Source organism: Chanos chanos, chromosome 9, assembly GCF_902362185.1.
Source record: "Chanos chanos chromosome 9, fChaCha1.1, whole genome shotgun sequence".
Lineage (NCBI taxonomy): Eukaryota > Metazoa > Chordata > Actinopteri > Gonorynchiformes > Chanidae > Chanos > Chanos chanos.
Genome location: NC_044503.1, coordinates 29,154,967 through 29,176,922, shown reverse-complemented (window position 1 = coordinate 29,176,922; position 21,956 = coordinate 29,154,967). Strand labels below are relative to the sequence as shown.

Sequence of the window (21,956 nt, the reverse complement as noted above, 5' to 3'; positions counted from 1 at the left end):
GTAAGTTAAGGTACCTGAGGAGATCTGGGATGACAGGTACCTCATTTTTACATTACTCCACGAGTGGCGGGGAATTAGAGCGTCTGTTGAAAGGACGAAATGCAAATTTGACTTAAAGCCCTTTACAACCGCCTTTCCTTCAGACGGACAGTTGACGGTTAGACCATTAGCATGGACAGTGAAATTTGCCACGGGCTAATCTGACCATGTTGGCTCCTTCTGACTCTTGATTCAGAGCGGTTATTTGATCACATCGGTTTCTTCCGACATGGCTGGGGGAGTTTCAGAGTTAGCCTGCAAGCTTCTGGTGTTGTTTTTCATTGGCTGTAGCTGCGGGTTTGTCCGTTTCCAAGTGCCGTTCCTTTAGACAAGGCTGGAGCTGTTCCCTTCTGGCTAAAGATGACCCCATTTCCCCACAACACTATTTCTAACCCGAGAGTTTCAGGATTACGGTCAAACGCCCCATCATGAGTGTGTGTGTGTGTGTGTGTATATGTCTGTATGTGTGTGTGTGTTTGTGTGTGTGTGTGCGCGTCTGTATGTGTGTGTGTGTGTGTGTATATATGCATACATGCACACTTGCATGTTCTCAAAACACCCCCTCGCTCATGTACAGTCAACTTTATAGTAGGGTTTCCAGAAAGCACTCATACAGTCACAAGTCAGGCACTCTGTCTATCTCTCAGCAGGATCCTGTTTCAATGCAAACACACACACACACACACACACACACACACACACACACACACACACAGGGGTTTATATATACTCTCTAAATACACAAACCATACATGCACACAGAGCTCATTTAACACCTCCCCCCTTCCCCCATGCCTGCTCATGTTTCCACAACATACCTACTGTTACAATGCTACTTGATTGTAATCTGACTACTAATTTGTGTATGTCCTTTCAGTTCACACATAGTTAGCACAGCTACGATTGGCCTGTTTCGCTTACGTTATTATTATCTGGCGCAAAACTACTCACAGAAACATCACAGGCCCTTTGGATCCTTCACCAGAGAACGATATTTCGACCAAGAAGAAGCCAGCCAATAACAAACTCTTGGGTTCATTTAATTTGGCCTTCCAATCAAAAGACAGGATCTATAGAAAGCCCCATCCACACGTACAGACATTTTCACCTATGCAAGCCCATGGGAAGGGGCTCAAAGTCTTGCTTCTTATGGCTGTGTGAGAAGCTCTGCTTAACATTCAAGGCTTATTATTTCCTGGCATTTTATTGGAGCACCTGTCATGATACACACCCATTTGGATAACTGTCTCCAGTGACACTGATCAGATAATTAGCATTTCTGAATTTAGCTACTTCTCACTTGAAGGCTCAATTATTCTTCATTTAGTATGACTGATCTTTTCTCTGGAGACACACAGTGAGAGAGAGAGAGAGAGAGAGACCAAAGACACAGTGGAAAAAAAAGAACACATGAAAGGAGAAGAAATACAAGTTAATCAACGACGCGGGATGCTTGATGGCTTTCGCAGATGCAGCATCTCCCGAATTAATAAACGTTTCAACCAATCAGAAGTGGTATAACCCTGCTGAGGTCACCTGACCCGGAGAAGGGGCGGAGCATGTCAAGACACGGACCCAAAGTGGCGGGGACAAAAACGATGTCGCGTTGGCTGATGGAGCGCCTAATGACGAGTAACGTACAGCCTTTGGCTGATGCACTATAGATAAAATCAGTCCTAATGAGATTTAATTTAATTACATAGATGGGAGGAGATGCCTGTCAACGTTTCCATTACAGACTGTTACGATTCCTGCCATGCGACTTCAGAGACCTGGGCTGTAGTTACGAAGCTAACTTTAGCGCTTACGGACGTCTCAACCTCCGTCGTCACAGAAGTCAGCCTGTGACCTGTGTCAAACCTTTCAGAGCTTGATTTCTTCTTTCTCTCTTTACGTGTGTGTGTCACTCTCTCTCTCTCTCCCTCTCTCTCTCCCCTTCTCACACACGCACATCTAAAGGAACCAGTTAACGTTAAAATCACATTCTATTCTGAATCACTGTTGGCTGCTCTAGCCGGGCAAATCTGTGTATGTCCGGTTCTCACCGTCGTGATACGAAGACTCACCTTTCACTGATCCAAAAGATGCCTTTACCTCCACTCTTTACCATGGACCAGGTCTCTGTGCTAGTCATGGTCCTCTTCTTTCTGAACCAGTCAATAGCTGTTTTCCTCTCTTACCTGTTTTTGCTGTCCCCCTCACCGCACCTCCTCTCTCTCTCTCTCTCTCTCTCTCTTTCTCTCTCTCCCACTGGGACAGACTAATCTGCAGTCTGATGGAGATTCACTCTCCTCTCGCCGCTACCGCTGTTTGGTATCCTCAGGAGGTTCACTCTTTTTGTTCACGAACACTCCATATCTTAGCAACCACATCTTAGAACTATAAACAAATCCCAAGGAGATCGCAGTGAAAGGTGTCTTGTGCTTCACATACAGGCATCAAAGTTTCTTTGACAAAGTCAGAAGAGGTCAGCAGGGATGAAAGAAAAAAAAAAAAAAAAGGCTGACGAAGACAAGTCGCTTTTCGCTGAACTTTTTCTTGCCTCCTCGACTGTCTTTTTTCTTTTTTTTTTTATAACTGAGTTTAGTATAACCCACCAGAGAATGAAGATGACATATCAAAATATCATCTACAAATATACAGATTCACACTTACACAAATAAGGAGTTTAATTGATACAGTGCCAAATTTGGAAGAGCTGATTTAAATGATTTAAACGTCCTTTGTAAATAAGAAAAAGAAAAAAAACCCTCAAAACTTTATTGTGAAAAGTTAACTTAACTCCTCTCTCAGTGTGAAGTGATACGTGTTTAGTAAGTTATTCTCACCCTGTCACCTTATTAATGCTTCAAAGTCTTTATTTTCTCCCGCAGCTGTTTATGATAGATTAAGTTCAACCTGCTAAAGAGGCCTCATTTGTGCTTTGTTTTTCTGCTCTAGTGCAGAACGATTATTTTCTTAATGTTCCTCTCGGCAGTGTGCAAATTAAATTAGTTCATTTCAAGTCCTGTGGTGTCGATATTACAAAGTAAGCCTAAAATGACAGCCTCGAGAGATTCCAATTAATCTGCCTGTCAGTTTGGAAAAAAAAAAAAAAAAAAAGCCCAGAGATGGGATTTTAATCTCACGTCTCGCATACGGACCAACCTGGCTCTGAATGCGCCTTTCGCGTACTTGGTATCCTACACAAAAGCTGTCGCATCCAATGTGCGATTCAGAATTCCACTCCTCCCTCATTCGGATGTAGTGAGTTTGGGAAAAGTGAGCCGGCGGGCGGCTGTGCTCATTGGAAAACAATGGCATTCCTGTGTTCGCTCTGTGATGCCAGGTGCCTGCGGGAACACGATCCCTGTCCATCTGTCTGTCCGTCTTGGCAACCACCGGACGACTCAGCCAGAGAGGGACAAAGAATGGGGCTATTGTTTCAATAACTCTTAAAGGAATATGTGGAATGGCAACACAGTCACACACACACACACACACACACACACACACACTGAGGTTTACGTACTAAGGATGCACATCTGCAGGTTTGCGCTGACCTCATACTGACGGACACGGTGTGTGTGTGTGTGTGTGTGTGTATGGGTGTGAGTGAGTGAGACCTCTAATTGTGGAAAATGCTTCACTTTCTACCAATACAAAGCTCTTCTGGGCTAAGTACACTCACCTCTCCCATTCCGTGAGACAAGCTTACAGTTATCACGCTACCTGAGCCACCTTCACCTCGGCACACCGTGAGATCTGAGGGCATGTCTGAAAACAGATTGGCTGGATGATGGCGTGCTGCTGGTTGACAGTCGCTTTCCACTGACACGCGGTACCGCAACACGCCTGTAAGGGGATTCTGCCTTCTAGCACATTCATTTAGCTGTTTCAGCTCATGCCCTTCGGCTATGTGTTACCCCCAACACAGTACGGCCATCAACTCCACACGCACACACACACACACACACACACACGCACGCACGCGCGCACGGACAGCATTAAAGCTCTTCTTAAATACCAAAACTGCCAGTGTTGCACTGCTGGAGAGGGCCTAGCAATGGAGCAACAGATAAATTATGGATGTCTCATTCTCCCCTCTCCTCTCTCCCCTGTGAGGAAACATGACAGATCCATTCCCTCCTGTTCTCCGTGTACAGCTTCATCCTGTCTGCCCGGCTCTAGAGGCCAATCCAGAGTAGAAGGCACTCTCCACTCTTAATGTAACTACTGGTGATTACCGAGATATGAGTGCACGATAGCGGAGATGAGCGTCGTCTGGCTCCGCAATCAATCATCAGTCATACTGCTGGATCTATAAAGATGTTTCTTCCGGAGAGTTTGAGATGTAATCAAGTATCAGTCTGCAAACGGTGCCCACACGCGCAGCAGTTCATATTGTCACTTACTATAAACCTGACTGACAACTCGCAGAATTGTACTTCAGCGAACACAGTTCAATGTAACGGCTTCAATGTATTGTTGGACAGAAACACAGTTCTTTTCCACAATCACGTCAAGATTTGGTTGAATTTAAGTTCTCTTGAGGACTCGAGTTTTACTATGCTATACAAAATGAAAAAGTTACAAACAAAACTCAGACTGTCATATATTATGATCTCTAAATAAGCAATTAAGATAAGTTAAAGGCAGAGTTGCTTAACGATTCCAAAATACAACATTAAATTTATCCCATTGGGAATTTCTGGTGAAACTGTTTGGATTAAACCGTGACCCGTTCGGATACGAGCCAAGCAAAATTGTCTGGCAAGGCTGTGTTACCGCTAGCCGATCCAAGCAACGGGAAACTGGGCTTTGTGGGTTTCCCCAGCTTTCTGTACAATCTTGCCAGTCAGAGCAGTCAATGCCGGTAAAGTTTCTTTTTTTTTTTCCTTTCAAGAACGTTAGTTGTTTCATGAAAATTAGCTTGGCAACCCACGTTCATCACGTAGCAATCAACTCTGATCAGAAATCTGGAATATATACATACCTTTTAAAGGATGGTGTACAAATTGGTGCTTTCTCGCTGGAAATATCACAGATTCTGAAAGAGTCGCATTCCGTTTTTCAAATACCCCTCGGCTCCCGTGTCAGGCGATCAAAAAAGAACTCGTCTGAATTGAACAACCACTTGGAAAAAAAAAAAAAATCAATCGACTACGGTGATCCCCGAGTAACGGACGGAAACTACTGACGATCCTGCTAGCGTTTTGACCCACTGGGAAGGATAAAACGTACCTTACTTTGTATAATTTTGCCTTGTTAGAGTGTGAGATGGGAGAGCTCCGTGCCCGCTACGTTCCACCGTGGCTTCCAGTCTATGAAATGTGGTGATCTTAAAATCGCAGTACCTCAGATTAATCCCAACACGAATGGAGGTTACTTCCCCTTATGTGAGCCTTAATTCTCCGATTTTCGTTGCCTCCTACAGTGGGTAATGGCGCCCACAAATGCACCGTGCAAGCTCGGTTGAGTCTGGTCTGGTTGTAATTAAGGTGTGAATTAGCCGGGGATTGAGAGCGCCCAGTCCGTGTGATCCGCACTCTGTTCCGGTGAAAAAACGCTGCGCCGCTGCTCGGTCTGTATCGGTGGTGAGCGACCAAAGGAAGCTTCGTACCCGCCCACAAAGCCAACCCGGAAGAAAACTATAAATCTGTAGCTGTTTTAAAGAACACAACAGCGTGCATACTTAATATTCCCGCGCGGACAGAGTAACGGAATCGACCTCGTAATGTACCTTTATTAACTTAATCCAGAATAATCCATTCAGAATGGTAATATCATTTCGTCAGTGCCTGCGTTCGGTTGCAACATTGTTCGTATTTCAGCACAGGTTTTTTTTTTCAGGCACAAAGATAAAAATCTTCAGAGTAAATGTCATTCATTAATGTTCATTTTCATTTCGAGACGGCATATTACAGTTAACTGAGAGAAACGCCTACGCCACGGTTGTCTGTGTGGCCCAGTTGAGATGCTCCATTGACTTAGTGTGGATAGAGGCTCCATCATAATTTACTATTCCAATCAGAGGAGGAGCACTGGAGACCACTCAAATTCATCAGAGCTGAGAGAGAGAGATGTGTGGAGGGGGTGAAAAAAAGAGGGAAATTGAGTAGCTGAATCAATAAGTTCATTCTCCACAGTCCATAAAACAGTGAGATGTTAAATGAATAGGGTGTTGCAGCGTTCAAGATGCTACACAGAAAACACTTCTGGAGAAAAGCAACAAACAGAGAGGACTTTTAACAATAACGCATTCTAGGCCACAGAGATTTCACAGGGCCATATGTATTCCGACTCACCCTACACATACATATTTTATGTTAAACATTTTTTTTATTATTATTATTATCATCTCACTTCTGTAAATACAGAGGACAGAAAAAGGGATAAATCATTGAGCATATTCACAGCTAAACATGTAGTCACCAATCTAGGTCTGGCACAGTGACTGTGTCCTTAATCAATCTAAATAATAAATCAGTTGTCGTTTAGAATACTTTTTTAGTGTTTCAATTCACCGGTGTGTTGTTATTATTGTCAGTCTATGTATGACGTAAATCTCTAATCTTATCTCATTTTAGTTCCCTTCGGTTTGTCCCTGGTTCATGGTAAACGTGAATCACATATCTTGATTATCTTACTGTGTCCACGCCATTCTTAAATATTTTATATCGTCTTGATAAGGATCCACCGTATCCTTCAAATCTTTTTAATATAGACCACACTATTCGTCTTCTCAAAAAAATGATCATATCTGCTTTATCTGTTTTGGAATAAAACTCAACTCTATATAAAAAACAAAACAAACATTCTGTTCTGCATTATTGCTGTCAAGCAATGGTATTTTTTTTCAACAAAGCTCTGGATTTTGTTCCCAAAGCCCTTTAACAATCTGCCAGCAATTTCTGCCGCTGTGTTGATATTAGCCGTGCATTGATTATACCCGACTGTGTTAAATATCTCTATTTTGGAAGAGCTCGCTTACACAGCGAAGTACGCACGTGCACACGCTCTCCAGTTAATGAATGGTCTTCTGTCTTCGGTTGGCGAGACCTGCTCTCGCCAGACTGATGCTCTGCCTTTACCCCATTTATAAACCAGTCGGTGGTGCATTATAGAAGCTTAACAAATCCATGTTTATTACATAATTAATGCTCAAACAACGAACTCCGGGGAAAATTCGCCCCTAACCGAGCATGTGGCGAATATTAACTGTGTTTGTTTGGTTTTGTCTTCTAATCACGTCGGCTGCGTAGAGTAGGATATGAGCTTCAGCGTACTCTCCTCGCGGTGGAGACTTAGTCGTGAATTTTCATTGTGTTGATGTCCAGATACGAAACAATTTAAACAAGAAATGTAAGCCTACTATAAATTTGGACACAGTTTTTTATTATGATTAGTATCAAATAAATAGTTACTGGTTGTGCCAGGCAAGTTTGCCAGTGTTTAATGTCTCTATCTCTCCCTTCCTCTCTTTCTCCTTATATGAGAATTTTAGCAAAACCCCTCATAAATGGCTTCAAAACTAACTGACAGGAACCGTGGTGAATCAGTACATTTCATAACCGGCCGATAAACAGACAAAAATAGCGCTATACTGTAACGTCTACAGACCTAAACAGAGACGTTCCAATTCTTTAATCTTATTTACAGAGCGATAGCCGCTCGACTTTGGGAGAAGTTCTGTGAATAATGCATTAGGCCCTGGCATTTTTGCTGTCTAGTCAGGCTTAAACAGAGACAGAAAACAGAGGGACAAGAAGACTGGTAGGTGTCTGATTGATCTCCTAATTTCTTCCTAATCCAGTGACAGCTACCAAATAGTCAGGCATAGTCTTAAATTGTGTGTGTGTTTGTGTGTGTGTGTGTTCTGCCTATTTATCTTTCAAGGAACTGATTATAAAAACTCTATTTTGTCTGTCAGTCAGAGATATTACTCCATGGCGTCTATCTGCTGTGAATCTACTGCTCTAATATTGAGTCATTTGGGAAACGTATTCTCATTCCATCTGCATACACTGTGTGCTTATTCATGAGGAACACTGCAGCCTGGTGAACAGAGACACACTCACGCACACACACACACGCGCGCACACACACACACACATAAACAACTATAACACCCAGCTGGGTTTTTCCCCCTTGTTGAGGGTGGTATTTGATGTTTATTGAATAGGAGTGAGTTTTAGGAACAGCGGCTGAGGGACGCAAACCACTCTCTCATTTATTGCAGTTTAAGTTTTGCTTATAAAACATTCATGGCTGTTTGAAATTGAGCCACAACACGCAGTATCTTTCGGATATAGTTTATTTATGTTTTGCGTGCGCCGTCCGCTCGTTGCAACAACTTGGTCGTTATGAAATATGAATGAGACGTCAAATGCATTCGGCGAGTTCTCTCCCATCACCGCATCTCTCTTCTACCTCGACTCAAAACTCCAAAAGCATCCCTGCAAACAGAAGAAAAATGAACAAGGCCCCCCCCCCCCCCCTCCGAATACTCACGATTATTTCGATTGCAACGCTGCTGTGCAAACAGAACATTCTAGTCTCACAACAGAACCTGTGTTACAACATGACGTGACATCACGACATGACAGCCAAGCTTTCTCACTCTCTTTCTCTCTTTTTATCAGACTGAACACCCCCCCCCCTTGCATAATTTATTACCAAACCACTGAAGAGAATTTGTTTTTTTTTTTACATTCGCTGGCGTTTATTCTAAATTATGGTCGCATTTCAAGTCTCTGAAGTGAGCGAAATGGTGGGAAAAATGAATCTTGTGATGTTATGTCGTAAATCACAAAGCAAAACAACAAGAGCCATGAGAAGACGTAATTGGAGACGACATATTTCATACAGGCTGAGGAAGAAAGAGCAGGAGGCGTTATCCCTCAATAAAACACAATAAAAACAAATTAATAAAGCAAATCACAAAAATACAGCCCCCTCCTCCCACACACACACACACACACACACACACCCTCATCTGGCTTTAGTTTTCGTTTTTGTTTTTTTTTTAATTAATATTGATTTTGTGCTGAACATGAGCAAAGTTGCTATATCAGTTGTTGTTTCAGTTCTCTGTTTGAGTGGTTTTGTTTAGTGGTCAGTCACACTCTCTCTCTCTTTCTCTGTCTCTCTGGGGGTATTAAAAACATGAAAAAAAACAACAACAACATGATTTTCTGAGCTGAGGACCAGATGGAGTGAAATATTATCTCAGAAAATCCACATATAATGAGAAGCTGAGCTTGCAGAATGGTTTTGTACCAAACTGCAAATCAGAAACATGCCACTCTGAACACTTTGTCTCTTCTGTGGATGTATAAAATAATGGATAAAGCACAGCCTTTGTTTCATTCCTTTCTCTCTGACAAGAAAGTAATACACACACACACACACTCTTACACTTTCTTTTTTCAAATTACAGAACGTAGGTAAACCGCACATGTTAAATGACGCTAATAATTTATTCTCTATAAATTAAGACCACGTTTTTTCTGAGTGGAATTTTGTATGAATAATTCAGTTTCATCTGTGTACGAGAACCCGTGAATGGTACGTGTCGTTATGTACCTTAGATGCACGCCTCAAGTCATTTTCTTTGCATTCGTGTGTCCCCCTCCCTCTTAAAAAAAAGGAAAACAAAGTGAAAAGAGGAAGGAAGAATGGATGCTGAGGATGTATTATTCATCATGACTGAAACGGTAAATCCTGCCGTTGCTGTTACAGTAGAATGAATAATGGATTTCTTTTTCTTTAAAGCAGTGCGGAGGATATTGTCTTTAACTCCTTGGAGAGTGAAAAATTAATTGACTCCGAGGCACACCTACAGGGTTGTTTCTGCAGAACCTTAATTAGGGTTTTTTTTGTTTCCCCCCCCCCCCACCAAGACAATGTACGAGATTGAAACGTAAATGTCAAAACGGCACTCGATAATGATGTCATTTCTATCACAATCCATAAATCAAACATATTTTTTACCATTAACTGCTAAGTACGGAAAGAGAGATTTACTATTAATGGCCGAAATGAAATTAAACATGAATTACAGCAACGTTGGTCTGATTCCGTACTCAAATCCATATCACTTTCTTCCTTCTACAGATAACGATACTGTTCAATATATTGTCAGAAATAATTTACAGGCATGCGTAAGACAGGCATACCTTTCTAAGTTTGATCAAATATTAAATTAAATTGAAATTTAATTGTCAGTATCAAGCTGACCTCTCATGACACGGCGAATAAAGCGTAAGTCAAACACATTTCCAGTATTAGAACACGAAGAGAGGAATGTGCTAATTATAGTAGCACATTATTAAACACACATTACAGCCACACTAGTCGGAGTGTGTATACACATTAATAACTTTATCCAAGGCATGACAAACTCTAAGATCCGTCAATCAGCAGTTAACTGAAATACAGGCGTGAACATGGCACGGTCGCACCTTTGTAAATTTGATCAAAATTAAATGATCAAATACAAAAGTAAATATTTGAATAGTTTTTAGGCTATTATTAGTATGTTACGTTTCAGTGGTGGCATTCATATTACTAATGCCCAATCTTTGCCGCTCTGATTATATTGTCATCTTGGCGTATAATTCAGGCCACTATTTTTCACTTGCGGTACGATGCTTCCATCTTGCGTCACTACTACGAAAAATATAAACGATTACTTCCGGGTAAAAAGGATGTTATGACTGGCCGTTCTGCCGTGTGCTGCACGGGCGCTGTGTACGAATTGTGGGCAGTAAGTTGACAGTAAGATTGTTGAAGTTGTCAACCGATTTGCCACATATGGCTTCGCCCTCATCTTCTGGGGCCCCCATAACAGACTTTACCCCAGCTACGGTTCCTACCAATCTGCACACCAAAGCCCTTCCGTCGACCACATTGGCTGCCCAGGCTCGGGGGAAGAAGAGACCGGCGAGTCCAGCCACACATTCAGCGACGCAATCAAACACCAGCAACAGTAAAAAGAAGAAACCGAATGTTACCGCTGCTGCAACTCATGCCCAGGTACAACATGAGACTCAAATAGCTCTGATTTCGTACACACATTAGCAAGGTTTATATTGCGAATCGAGCGAAGTACTTGAACTGTTGTGTTGGCTGTAAGACAACGTTTTGCTTTGTTTGTTTTAAATGCTAATAAGTTCATTCATTCTCCCTTTACCAAGAGGTCGATGCGACCTTACGTTAGACGACGTTTTAAAGAAGTACCGCGTTGCAGTTTATTAGTATTTCAAGGTGATTTATTCCTTGCTCCTGCTTATTTGTGCAGTGTAGTCACAGACACTGTCATGTGTTAAGTTCCTCGAGGACGACACGCAATGTGCAAACATGTGAAATGTCGTCGGGATGTGGAGCACACAGAACGTGGTCGGAGGGAGTTTCGCGTTCTTTTCGTAGTGGGACTGGGATGAGGATGTAACTTTCTGGTTTTGTACAGGTGACGCCGGTGGAAGGGGCTACGGAAGGGAAGCCGGTTAGCTCCACGGACACTAATGCTCAGTCTACAGAACCGACCTTAAAGCCGCTGCCGTTTAAGGAGCCCACGTTCGTGGTAAGAGACGGGGACGAAACTGGCAAGCCGAGTTTCTGCGACTTTGTGTCCTGAATACACAAGCTGATTGACAGGAGGAAGTGTTTATCTCTTCTTCTTCCTGTCATCTGGCGTTACCATATATAGAGGAAACTGAAGCTTATGTACAGTACACACACAGACACACACACACACACACACCCCCACAGTGCAACGTGTCTGCTCACCCTGAGAGGGTTTCAGTAACATACCCCAGCTGATCAATATAAGAAACTGGGCACTGGTGGTCTTGTATGAAACCTCATCCTGCATGTGAAGCTATGTAAGTGGAGCCTGAGTGATAGAGCCATATTTCCTCTTAGATCAGACTCATTAAAGAGAATCACAGCCCTCGCCTCTCCGCCACACGTGTGTCTCTGAAATTCTATACCTCACACTGTGTCAGGAGCACATCGTTAAAGAACACGTTCTGCAGTATATATGTGCTGTAGGCTTAAGTTTTGTCTTTAACATTTAGGAAATAAACAGGATTTTTTTCTCTCTTTTGAGAGAGAAAGCTATGTTTTTTCACTTTTTTGCATTTATTTTCAGTTTCATTTTGATTTGTCCCACCCCTCTTTCTCTCTCTCTCTCTCTCTCTCTCTCTCTCTCTCTCTCTCTCTCTCTCTGTCTCTCTGTCTGTGTCTCTCTCTCTCTCTCTCTCTGTCTCTCTCTCTCTGTCTGTTTGTCTCTCTCTCTCTCTCTGTCTCTAGCACTCTGGTATAGGTGGGGCGGCAGCGGGGAAGAAGAATCGGACGTGGAAGAATTTGAAACAGATTCTGGCAGCGGAGAGAGCACTGCCCTGGAAAATGAACGATCCAAACTGTTAGTCTGCCCTGCCGCTCTTCCAGGAACATACTGTACTAAATCAATGCAGACATCAGCTACACTGTCAGGAGTTTTTTTTTTTTTTTTTTAATTTTTATCATGTGATTGTTAGCCACTAGCTTCATCACAAGCTTTTACATTTTGACTTACCCGTGTCCAGTTGATTATGTCTGACTGCTGACTATAGTTGTATTTAATTTTGGCTAATATTTGTAAATTGTTATTTTCTTCTTTTTTTTTTTTCTTTTTTTTTACACAGACTACAGTATAGATGCCCCTCCTTCTTTGAAACCAGCAAAGAAGTACTCAGACATATCAGGTCTGCCGGTGAGTGAGCCAGTAAATTGTTATGAAAAGATTTTCCCCTAATTTACATAAATCAAGAGGTATTGGTAAATCTCGTCCTTATGCCTTAGTCTCAGCTGCTTCCTTCTCAGAACCTCTGTTTTCTTTTCTTTTACGTTCTCTTTTTCTCTCTCTTTTCTCTTCCATTTCTTAGGCCAATTACACAGACCCTCAGACGAAACTACGCTTCACCTCCTCAGAGGAGTTCTCCTACATCCGCCTGCTCCCCACTGACGTAGTGACGGGTTATCTCACCCTGCGCAAGGCAACCTGCATCGTGCCCTGAGAGAGAGAGAGAGAGAGAGAGAGAGAGAGAGAGAGCAAGCACTAGGCACTGGGCAAAGCAGACGACAGAGTGTAGTCAGTGCAGACACCAATACTGGCAAAGACCCAAATACACACCCCCGCACACACTCACACCAACAGTCCATGGACTCAAAAAAATATGCTGAGTGTGTGTGAAAGAGAAGTGGACAGACCATCTCTGAGCGCACATTCCAGGCAGAGAATGCGGAAGAATGAATATTGGGCACGAGAAGCTCTTCAGGGTCCTTGTGTGTTTTTGGAGTTGGAATATTAGAATGAAGTGATGAGGTAAATATGCTTATCCAAATGTTTGTCATACATTATACATTCAGATAGTCTCTCATGACCAAAGTCATGTTTTCAAACACACACAATGTGCACAGAACAAGACACCCCTATTCTCACAGCCAAGAAATACACACATAAAATAAGTTACTCTGTATCTCTGTAAGTGAGTGACGTTACAAAGTGGACCAGACTGTGAAGTCCAATGCATATAGTATGTATAATTGTTTTATAGAGTATTTTTTCTCACAGTTTAATATACAGAATGAATGTGTTGTGTAAAAATACGGGACAAATGTCGTGTCTACCATGTGAAATCTTTCTCGTGTGAAGCATTTTATACATCCACAACATTTACAGCAATGGAAAGTCGCAAACTTTTACTGAGCTGTGCTGCCCCCTACTGTTGCACTGAAGTACAACAATTTACATTTTTCCTTTCATGAAGTGTTTCAAAGTATACAATGAAAATAAAACTACACTGATCTACAGTCACTAGGTAGCTTGTAATTCTCTGCTTTTATGGTTGTTATGATTGTTTTTGTTAGTTACATACAACATACATCATTTTATAATGATATTTTGCTTCAAAGCTTAAATAGTTGTCCCTCTGTCCCATCTGAATTTATTTTTCTGAAACTGACCGGCCCTGACTCACACCACCTCTCTGTCACTCCCAGTTGGCCTGGGTCACTTTTTAAAAAGAGGAATGCTTGCTAATGAGCTGGTACTCACACCAGTCTTCATAGTAGAGCCCGTACTGCAACTGTGTTTATGTTACAGATAATGAGGATTTTTTTTTTTTTACTCTGAATCTAAACTCCGACACATTCAGACTTCCTCAGACTACACTTGTTTAGTTTAATTTCAGAATGCAGCCGTGTTAAAGACTTAAGCTGACTGACAGCTGCGGTTTCATGTAGAGCCCCACCAATATAGGATTTTTCAGACCAATACTGATTTTGATATTTGATGATTTAAAAATCCGTCAATGATATATTGGCCGATATTCTTCTTCTTTTTTTTTTCAGAAACACATAACATAAACAAAGATTTTCCCAAGCATCTGTTATGTGTAGTTATTTAAGAGTCCTCACCAAGATAACACGACATATACTGTTTAAAAATAAACCTATTTTATGGTCATAAATAGTACTTTGAACAAAAGTACAACAAAATGTATTAAAGTTGTGATAAATGATGCAGTAAACTGATACGACGACCCAGAGTAAACGCTGCTGTTGAATGCATCTAATCCTACAGCACATGACTGTAGTCATGTCATATCGAGGACTTGGGACTTTGGGATTTCACACCACATGTTTAAAAGGGAAGCTACATAACTTTGGCTACCAAGCTATGTTAGATACTTGTTCAGCTCACGTTTATTTACATGTCCCTTCTGGCTTAATAATTTCCTATTCGCAGACATGCGAGTCGCAGATAGGCTACTGCTTTATTCGGGCAGAATAAGTTAAACGCTACAGTTTAATCGCTTATTAACGTTAGCGGTCTTCCACTGATAAACATGGCATTAGCTTGCTTTGTCCGTAACCTAATTTAGCAATGGACAGTGTCATAAGCGGCTGTAAGCGATGTTAGCCGCGAATTTTTAGAAGTAACGAGGGGGAAATTACAGGACCGTTGTTTGTTTACTCGCTAGAACTTCCACGCTGTTTCATAAGTAAACCTACAATCAAGTTTGTCAAGTCTACACCACTCAACTACCGTAACATTAAACGTAATTTTGATGTTTGACTGACTGTACCGGCTTTCACGTTTCTGCAGCAAAACCAGGCCTGGCGGATATGAATGTCAACATGGTCGAAAGATCCATCTACCGTCTCTTTTTTAACTGTCATTTGTCAGCCGTTATAAACGCCGGTACTGATTTATCTGCAATCAGCTCATATCGGCCAATAATATCGGCACCCCGATTTATCGATCTGGCTCTAGTTTCATGAGTAGGCCTACTGAGTAGTCAGGCTGCTCGCTATTGAATGAGCTCTGTGACAGATTCTTGGTGACTGGGTGAATGTTTTAAATATTTAGAGGTGAAGAACTGTGCATATATTTAGAACTTCACTGTTTATCATTTACCAGATGACATTGTGTTGACATGGAAAAAAAAAAATCCATAAAATATTTACATCCAAAATCATTTATAAATAGTTTCATTCACGCTTAACTGAGTAAACCATTAGAATCTGAAAACCCAACTGGAACCAGTTGAAACCAATACAGACCACTTGTGAACAATTCATTTCAATAGACTAGCTACTGGAATTTCCACTAGGGTATATGCTGAAATTACTGTTAATGTGATTAAGGATGTAGTTTGAAATGAATATTTTTCTCACGTTCTCAAAGGCATGTAGAGAGCTTTTTAGCGTGTAACCTATGTCTAAACTGACGACGTGGAGCTTTGCTGAGAGAATGTGCGGCATTTGTAAAGGAACGAAAAGGGCAGCTCTATGGGTGTACGATAGACCACCGGACGCTCCAGAACAGCCAGCACTGACCGGGAATCCTTAACCATGGCAAAACTCACAAATAGAAAAGAATTTTACCTTCAAACTCTGTTACGACTGCATGACGAGAGAAAAGGATCTTTGGTGACTTAATCGCAAACAGGACAGGAGAAACAGTATCATTTAACAAGGTGTAGATATCGTAGTTTTTGTTTCATGATGTCTCGCAAACAGTCGTTGCTGACAAATGAATAAGACACTAACACCTTGGAAGTTATTGAAAAGAAATCCAACTTTAACAACATACTCACAATGGGCTGCTTTTGTATAATGATAATCATTGAATATCGTTTCATCAAGTATCGACCTGTGCGTATGGTGTAACAGATACTAACACATATTGCAAAGGTGGAGAGTCACGTAAGTGAGAGTTTAATCTCTCTGGAAGTGGACAGGTGGATTTCCAACACTGGACCAGTCTGACAACAAACTGACATTCTCACTGCCTTTTACTTTAATTCTCAGTTTATTTATTCGGTACTAATTTGGTACTTCACTTCCTCTAGGGCCTAATAAAGAATATTTGTGAGTTGTTTGGGCAGTGAAGTGTTGTCAGTTCACATAAATGTGACACAAGCGTCAAATGTCATTCTTCTCATGCTGACTATTGCAGCTTAACGTTCAGAGTTTGCTTTAATTTGGTTCAGTAGTACTCTGTCAGGTCAATGCTGCGTTACTCAACCAGTCAGAGGAAATGGTGTACGGGTGGAAAGTAATTCTTGGTATCAAATGTCTTTCTCGTTATGATTAATGTGTAAGTGAATGTGCAGAACGTGCTGTTTGGATGCTTCAGTGGTTTTAAGACTATGAAATCAAGGTGTGGTTTGGCTGCTTTCCCAGCAGGTGAGAGGGAATGATGTGTTAGAGGAAACCAGTGTCAGTCAGGGGTTTACAGATCCTGTCATGTCTTCCATCCACGTTACTGGTCATGTTTGCTCTGTTAGTTCCTGTCACTACATGTTTGTGGGTGTGTGTGCGTGTGTGTGTGTGAATGTGTGTTTTTTTTAGTTCTAACATTAATATCCGTTCTGGAGGAGCAACAGGTTTACAGTTTACTGTTAAATTCCAATCTGATGGGTTGATTTCTTTTTCTTTTACTATTGTTATGGACAGGGTTTTTTTGGCCTTAAACACATACACTCAACCATAAAGTGATTCATTAAATCAAGAATATATACAGGGTGTTTACTATCTTTGCTGTGTCATTTGTTTCCACACAGATCAACTCCACCATGAACAAAACAAAACAAAAACAAAAAAAAACCCTGACAGGTCTTCTCCTGCCTCAGCTCTGTATAATGTGTCCACATGAGTCAAGTTACGGCTGATGTAGTTGTAATATTGCTGAACCTTTTGTAATGCAGTGAAATGGGGTAAAATATACCACAGTAGGACGACAGTGCTTTTACAGTGCAGAATATGAATAACACACGTGACTGGAATAATGAGAGTAACACACTAAAATAAAATGACGATGTTCGTCTACTTCACCATGATTAATGACAAGGACTTAACAAACAGCCTTAAAATAAGATGTACACTCTGGTCAGCGAGTGAAAAAATTCATATGCAGCAGTTTGCATCGAAATTCTTCATATGTTAGTATATATTCTATTTCAAACAGTGAATAATTTGAACTAAAAATATGTGAGCGCTGTAGAAATATAACCATGTCAGCTCAATGGACTGATGCCAGATCTCAGAAATATTTTTATTTAATGGGAGTTATAACAGTAACAATAACAGTTACAGTAACAGTAGTAGTAACATTGACAGTGACAGTAACAGTAGCAGTAACATTGACTGCGACAGTAACAGTAACAGTAGTAGTTACATTTACAGTTACAGTAACAGTAGCAGTAACATTGACTGCGACAGTCACAGTGACAGTAGTAACATCTCAGTTTAAACAGTATCAGCTCCAATTGTTAGACAACTCTTTTGTGATAAGCTCCTCAGAGGAGAGAGATTACAGAACAGTTGAAACAAGTGTACAAGTGTGTGTGAAGGTGTATCTTTGTGTTATTTAGAGGAACAGAGAATGAGAGTTTTCTCTCTGAACCCTCAGCTGTTTCTCATCACTGTATCTCACACTGGTCAGATCCTGGATGAGATATGGTGATGCAGTGTTGGGGTCCAGAATCACAGGAGCTGAAAGAAACAAGGTGGAGAGATGACATAAAGATTTTCATATTTATACTTTTCTTGTTGTAGAAAACCTGGAGCATTGTCGCCCATTACCAAGTAAAAAGAGAGAGAAGTGAAAATAGCTAGACAGATATATAGATAGATAGATAGATAGATAGATAGATAGATAGATAGATAGATAGGTAGATAGATATTCTAGGGTTGCTATAACTACCTTAAAAGTCTATAATAGTTATGTCATTAGTACTATAAAGTGATCATATCATAGGAGCTGCCTTTCATTTTGCTATTCTGTGAAAACATTATCTTTTCACTGTAAGCTTATAGTTCTGTAGACAGGCATATATTCACTGCAGATGTATACAGTTATATTTCATAACACAGATAACTGAGAAACAGAGAGAGAGAGAAAGAAAGGTGGTCATTTTTCCATCGAGAATGACACATCCTCAGCATCTAATTCATCCTCAATGGCTCTGATTGTGTCTGAAAAAGCCGACATCACTCTACTCATCTTCTCTTCATCTTTCATCATCTGACTCTTCTGTTCCTCTTCTCTCAGTCCTCAGTGCAGTTATCCTGACTGTCTCTTCATCTCTTTTTAAATCTGTCTTTTCATGTGTTGAGCCTGGATCTGGAATGTAAACATTTTGATCAGATTTTGCATTTTTTTGTAACTTTTTTGGCAAACGTTTTGTCATTAAACGTAACACTGTGTGAAATATTCAGTATTCATTCTCACGTTAATGTGCCTTTCTCTGTTTCTCACAGGTCTCTCTGACTTTAATAAAGACCTTCAGTCTCTGCTGTACAGCTCTGCTGTAGTCAGGAGAGTCTCCTTGAATAAAACGCTGTTTTACTTTAAAAGTGTCTCTGTATGTGAAGTTGTGCATGCATGTTTGACACGTACATTTCTTCATGAAAAGAGGACAAAACGAATTAATAAGTTAAAAACAAGGGTACCAAAAACGTTTTATAGTTTAGCATTTTTTGTTCTATTTTTTTAGATAAACATTAAAACAACCTTCGTGTTCCTTGTCATGGAATTTTTAATTGTTCACTGTTTCTTACGCTAAAAGCAATCGCAGCTTCATCTATGTGTCCTCTGTGTTTTTCTAAATCCTTACACACCACACACACAGCCTGTTTATCCTCCAGACAGAAGAGTTTGAGTTTCTCACCGTGCAGACTGCAGAACTCCTCAGACCCTGATGAAGATCTCCTGTAAGAAAGTCTAACACGGGTTCTTTAACGCCAGGCTACAGGGAGGATCCAGTTTTGATGATCTTCTCCTGTAACCTGGACGTTCCTGATATTCTTTGTTTTTCCAGAACTGCTCCAGACGAACTGCACAGACAGTGTGACTACAGGACAGAAGAACGGGATCCTTGAGGATGTCACAGCACACAGGACAGGAGAAATCTTCATCAGATAGTGATAATTTAAAGGTCATTTCCTTACAGTAATACTGTTCTTTATTATGGCTTTTACACTGAAATGTGTAGAGACTGATTTCTGAGCTCCTGGACAGACTGATTTCTTCCTTCCCTCTTTCACTGATGATATGACAGAGGGCGGAGTTTTTAGTAAAGGGAAATTCTGGTTGCATCACACTCTAGCTTTAGGACGAATTGCACAATCTCTCTCTCAACCATTTTGTCTCTTCTGCTCTGTCTCTGTCTCTCTATCAGCTACGTGTATGCCACTCCTAAAATGATTTAAGTCAACCGAGTTGGCACCTCTGGCTTGGACCGATGATTCCACTGTCAGCTTAAATAAATGTATTTCTCTTTAATGAGCTTTAAAGGTTTTAGGTTAAGGTTACTGAGCTTAAGGTTTTACACCACACAATGCAATATACAGGGATTCCCAAGACCACTTACTGTGTCCTGACCAACATGACAAAGTCTTGACTAGTTTCTGTTACCGACAAGATACAAATGTTCCATACTTGTATAATGAATAATCTATCTTAATTGCAATATTTCTTCTCAGTTTCTTCAATATTTCTTCTCAGTTTCTTCTCAGTTTCTTCTTAATTGCAATATTTCTTCTAGACTTTTGTGCTGTGTGAGAAACTGCTAAACAGTAAATCAGATAATTCACTTCTCATTATCAGCATTTCTTAAATTTATCTTGGTATCACTAGGACTACAATGTAAAATCCATCTGTGTCTCGCTGTCAGTCGCTTTTCACCGTGTGTGATGACCAGCACTGCCACCAGGACAAATGCTGATGCTATCGTAATACAACTTCCCAAAGGGTGGCACAGTGGGTAGCGCTGTCGCCTCACGGTAAGTAGGTGCTGGGCTCGCTTCGCGGTCGGGGTCCTTTCTGTGTAGAATTTGCGTGTCCTCTCTGTGTCTGCGTCTGCTCCAGCGCTCCTACAGTACAAAGACATGTAAGTCAGGTGAACTGGAGACAATAAAGTGCCCTGCGATGGACTGGCGACCTGTCCGGGGTGTTTCCCTGCCTTTTGCCCAATGAACGCTGGGATAAGCTCCAGCACCTTGTGTGACCACAATTAGGATAAGTGGCTTAGAAAATGAATGAATTTCCAAACATTTTTGTCGATGATTTTGATTTGAGTTCTTGAAAATTTTGCTCTTACACTCTTTTTACAGTTTTTTTTTTTTTTTTAACGAAAAATAATAATAATCTATAATATTTCCATTTGTTATATTTCATATGTTTGTTATATTAAATTTCACACTGTTCCAAGTTTCAAGTAATTCGTTTCACACTTGCATTTATGCATATTAATTAGTTAGTTGTGAAGCTCTGTTAAGCACACACTGGAATTCTGTACAAATTGCTGAAATCATTCTGAGATGTTATGTAAATCATTCATGTTTTTGTATGTCACATCTGAATGTCGTCGCATATTTACGTTGAAAAGATATATGTAAATGTGTATATGTAAATGTATGTAAATGTATGTAAATATATTCCGACCCCCAGGAAGGGGTGAACTTGCAGCCCTAACTTGACAAGACGCGGGTTTTAACAACTGTGATCAGGCAGGTCAGTGAACATTGGCAGGTTTATTATGTAAATCAAACTTCCAACCCACCACACAGAGGCAGAGTTTAGAACCACACCCAACATATTTCTCTGAATGTGACAGGCGTGTTCCCAGAAACTGCACTCTGCAATTTTATAATTACAGTTAGGTATTTCAAAATGCTTGTGTGTGTGTGTGTGGGGGGGGGGGGGGGGGGGGAGGTTGTTGTTGTTGTTGTTATTATTATTATTATTTTTATTATTACTATTATTCACAAAACACATAGATCATTCAGATCTGATTCTTATGGTAAAGAATCATAAAGCATAAGGACAAAAGATAAATTTAGACAAAGAGTGCAGATAATAAAAACACCCCCAGGAACACACACCGCCATTTTATGTATTTATTTACAATCTCTAATCAACATTTCTGCAGTAAACATTAGAGAGATAGACTGAGGTAAATACTTGATCCACACTACACAGCTACAGAAAGTACCTCTGTGTTCGTGCATTTGTGTGTTTCTGTGTGTGTGTGTGTGTGTGTGTGTGTGTGTGAGAGAGAGAGAGAGAGAGAGAGAGAGAGAGAGGGGTGGGGGCAGATGGATGAATGGACAGATTCATAGAAGGATATATGTGAGATGATATATGTGAGATGATGTATGTGAGATGATATATGTGAGATGATATATGTGAGATGATGTATGTGAGATAATGTATGTGAGATAATGTATGTGAGATGATATCTGTGAGATGATATATGTGAGATGATGTATGTGAGATGATGTATGTGAGATGATATATGTGAGATGATATATTTGAGATGATATCTGTGAGATGAAATATGTGAGATGATGTATGTGAGATGATATATGTGAGATGA

At 40.7% G+C, this 21,956-nt stretch overlaps 2 protein-coding genes across 2 annotated transcripts in view; one reads left to right on the top strand and one right to left on the bottom strand.

The window, feature by feature from the left end:
- Positions 1-5,118, bottom strand: part of galnt1 (UDP-N-acetyl-alpha-D-galactosamine:polypeptide N-acetylgalactosaminyltransferase 1) — a 70,568-nt gene extending 65,450 nt beyond the window's left edge. The window contains exon 1 of the mRNA XM_030784153.1: positions 5,015-5,118. The gene's annotated coding sequence lies outside the window, so the exon portion shown is untranslated. The remainder of the gene's footprint in view (positions 1-5,014) is intronic.
- A 5,718-nt stretch (positions 5,119-10,836) lies between these two features.
- On the top strand, positions 10,837-13,082 carry ino80c (INO80 complex subunit C). Its single transcript, XM_030785043.1, has 5 exons — positions 10,837-11,058; positions 11,492-11,605; positions 12,337-12,448; positions 12,711-12,778; positions 12,951-13,082. Exons 1-5 carry the CDS (start codon positions 10,837-10,839, stop codon positions 13,080-13,082), a joined length of 648 nt encoding a protein of 215 aa, XP_030640903.1.
- The last annotated feature ends 8,874 nt before the right edge of the window (positions 13,083-21,956 follow it).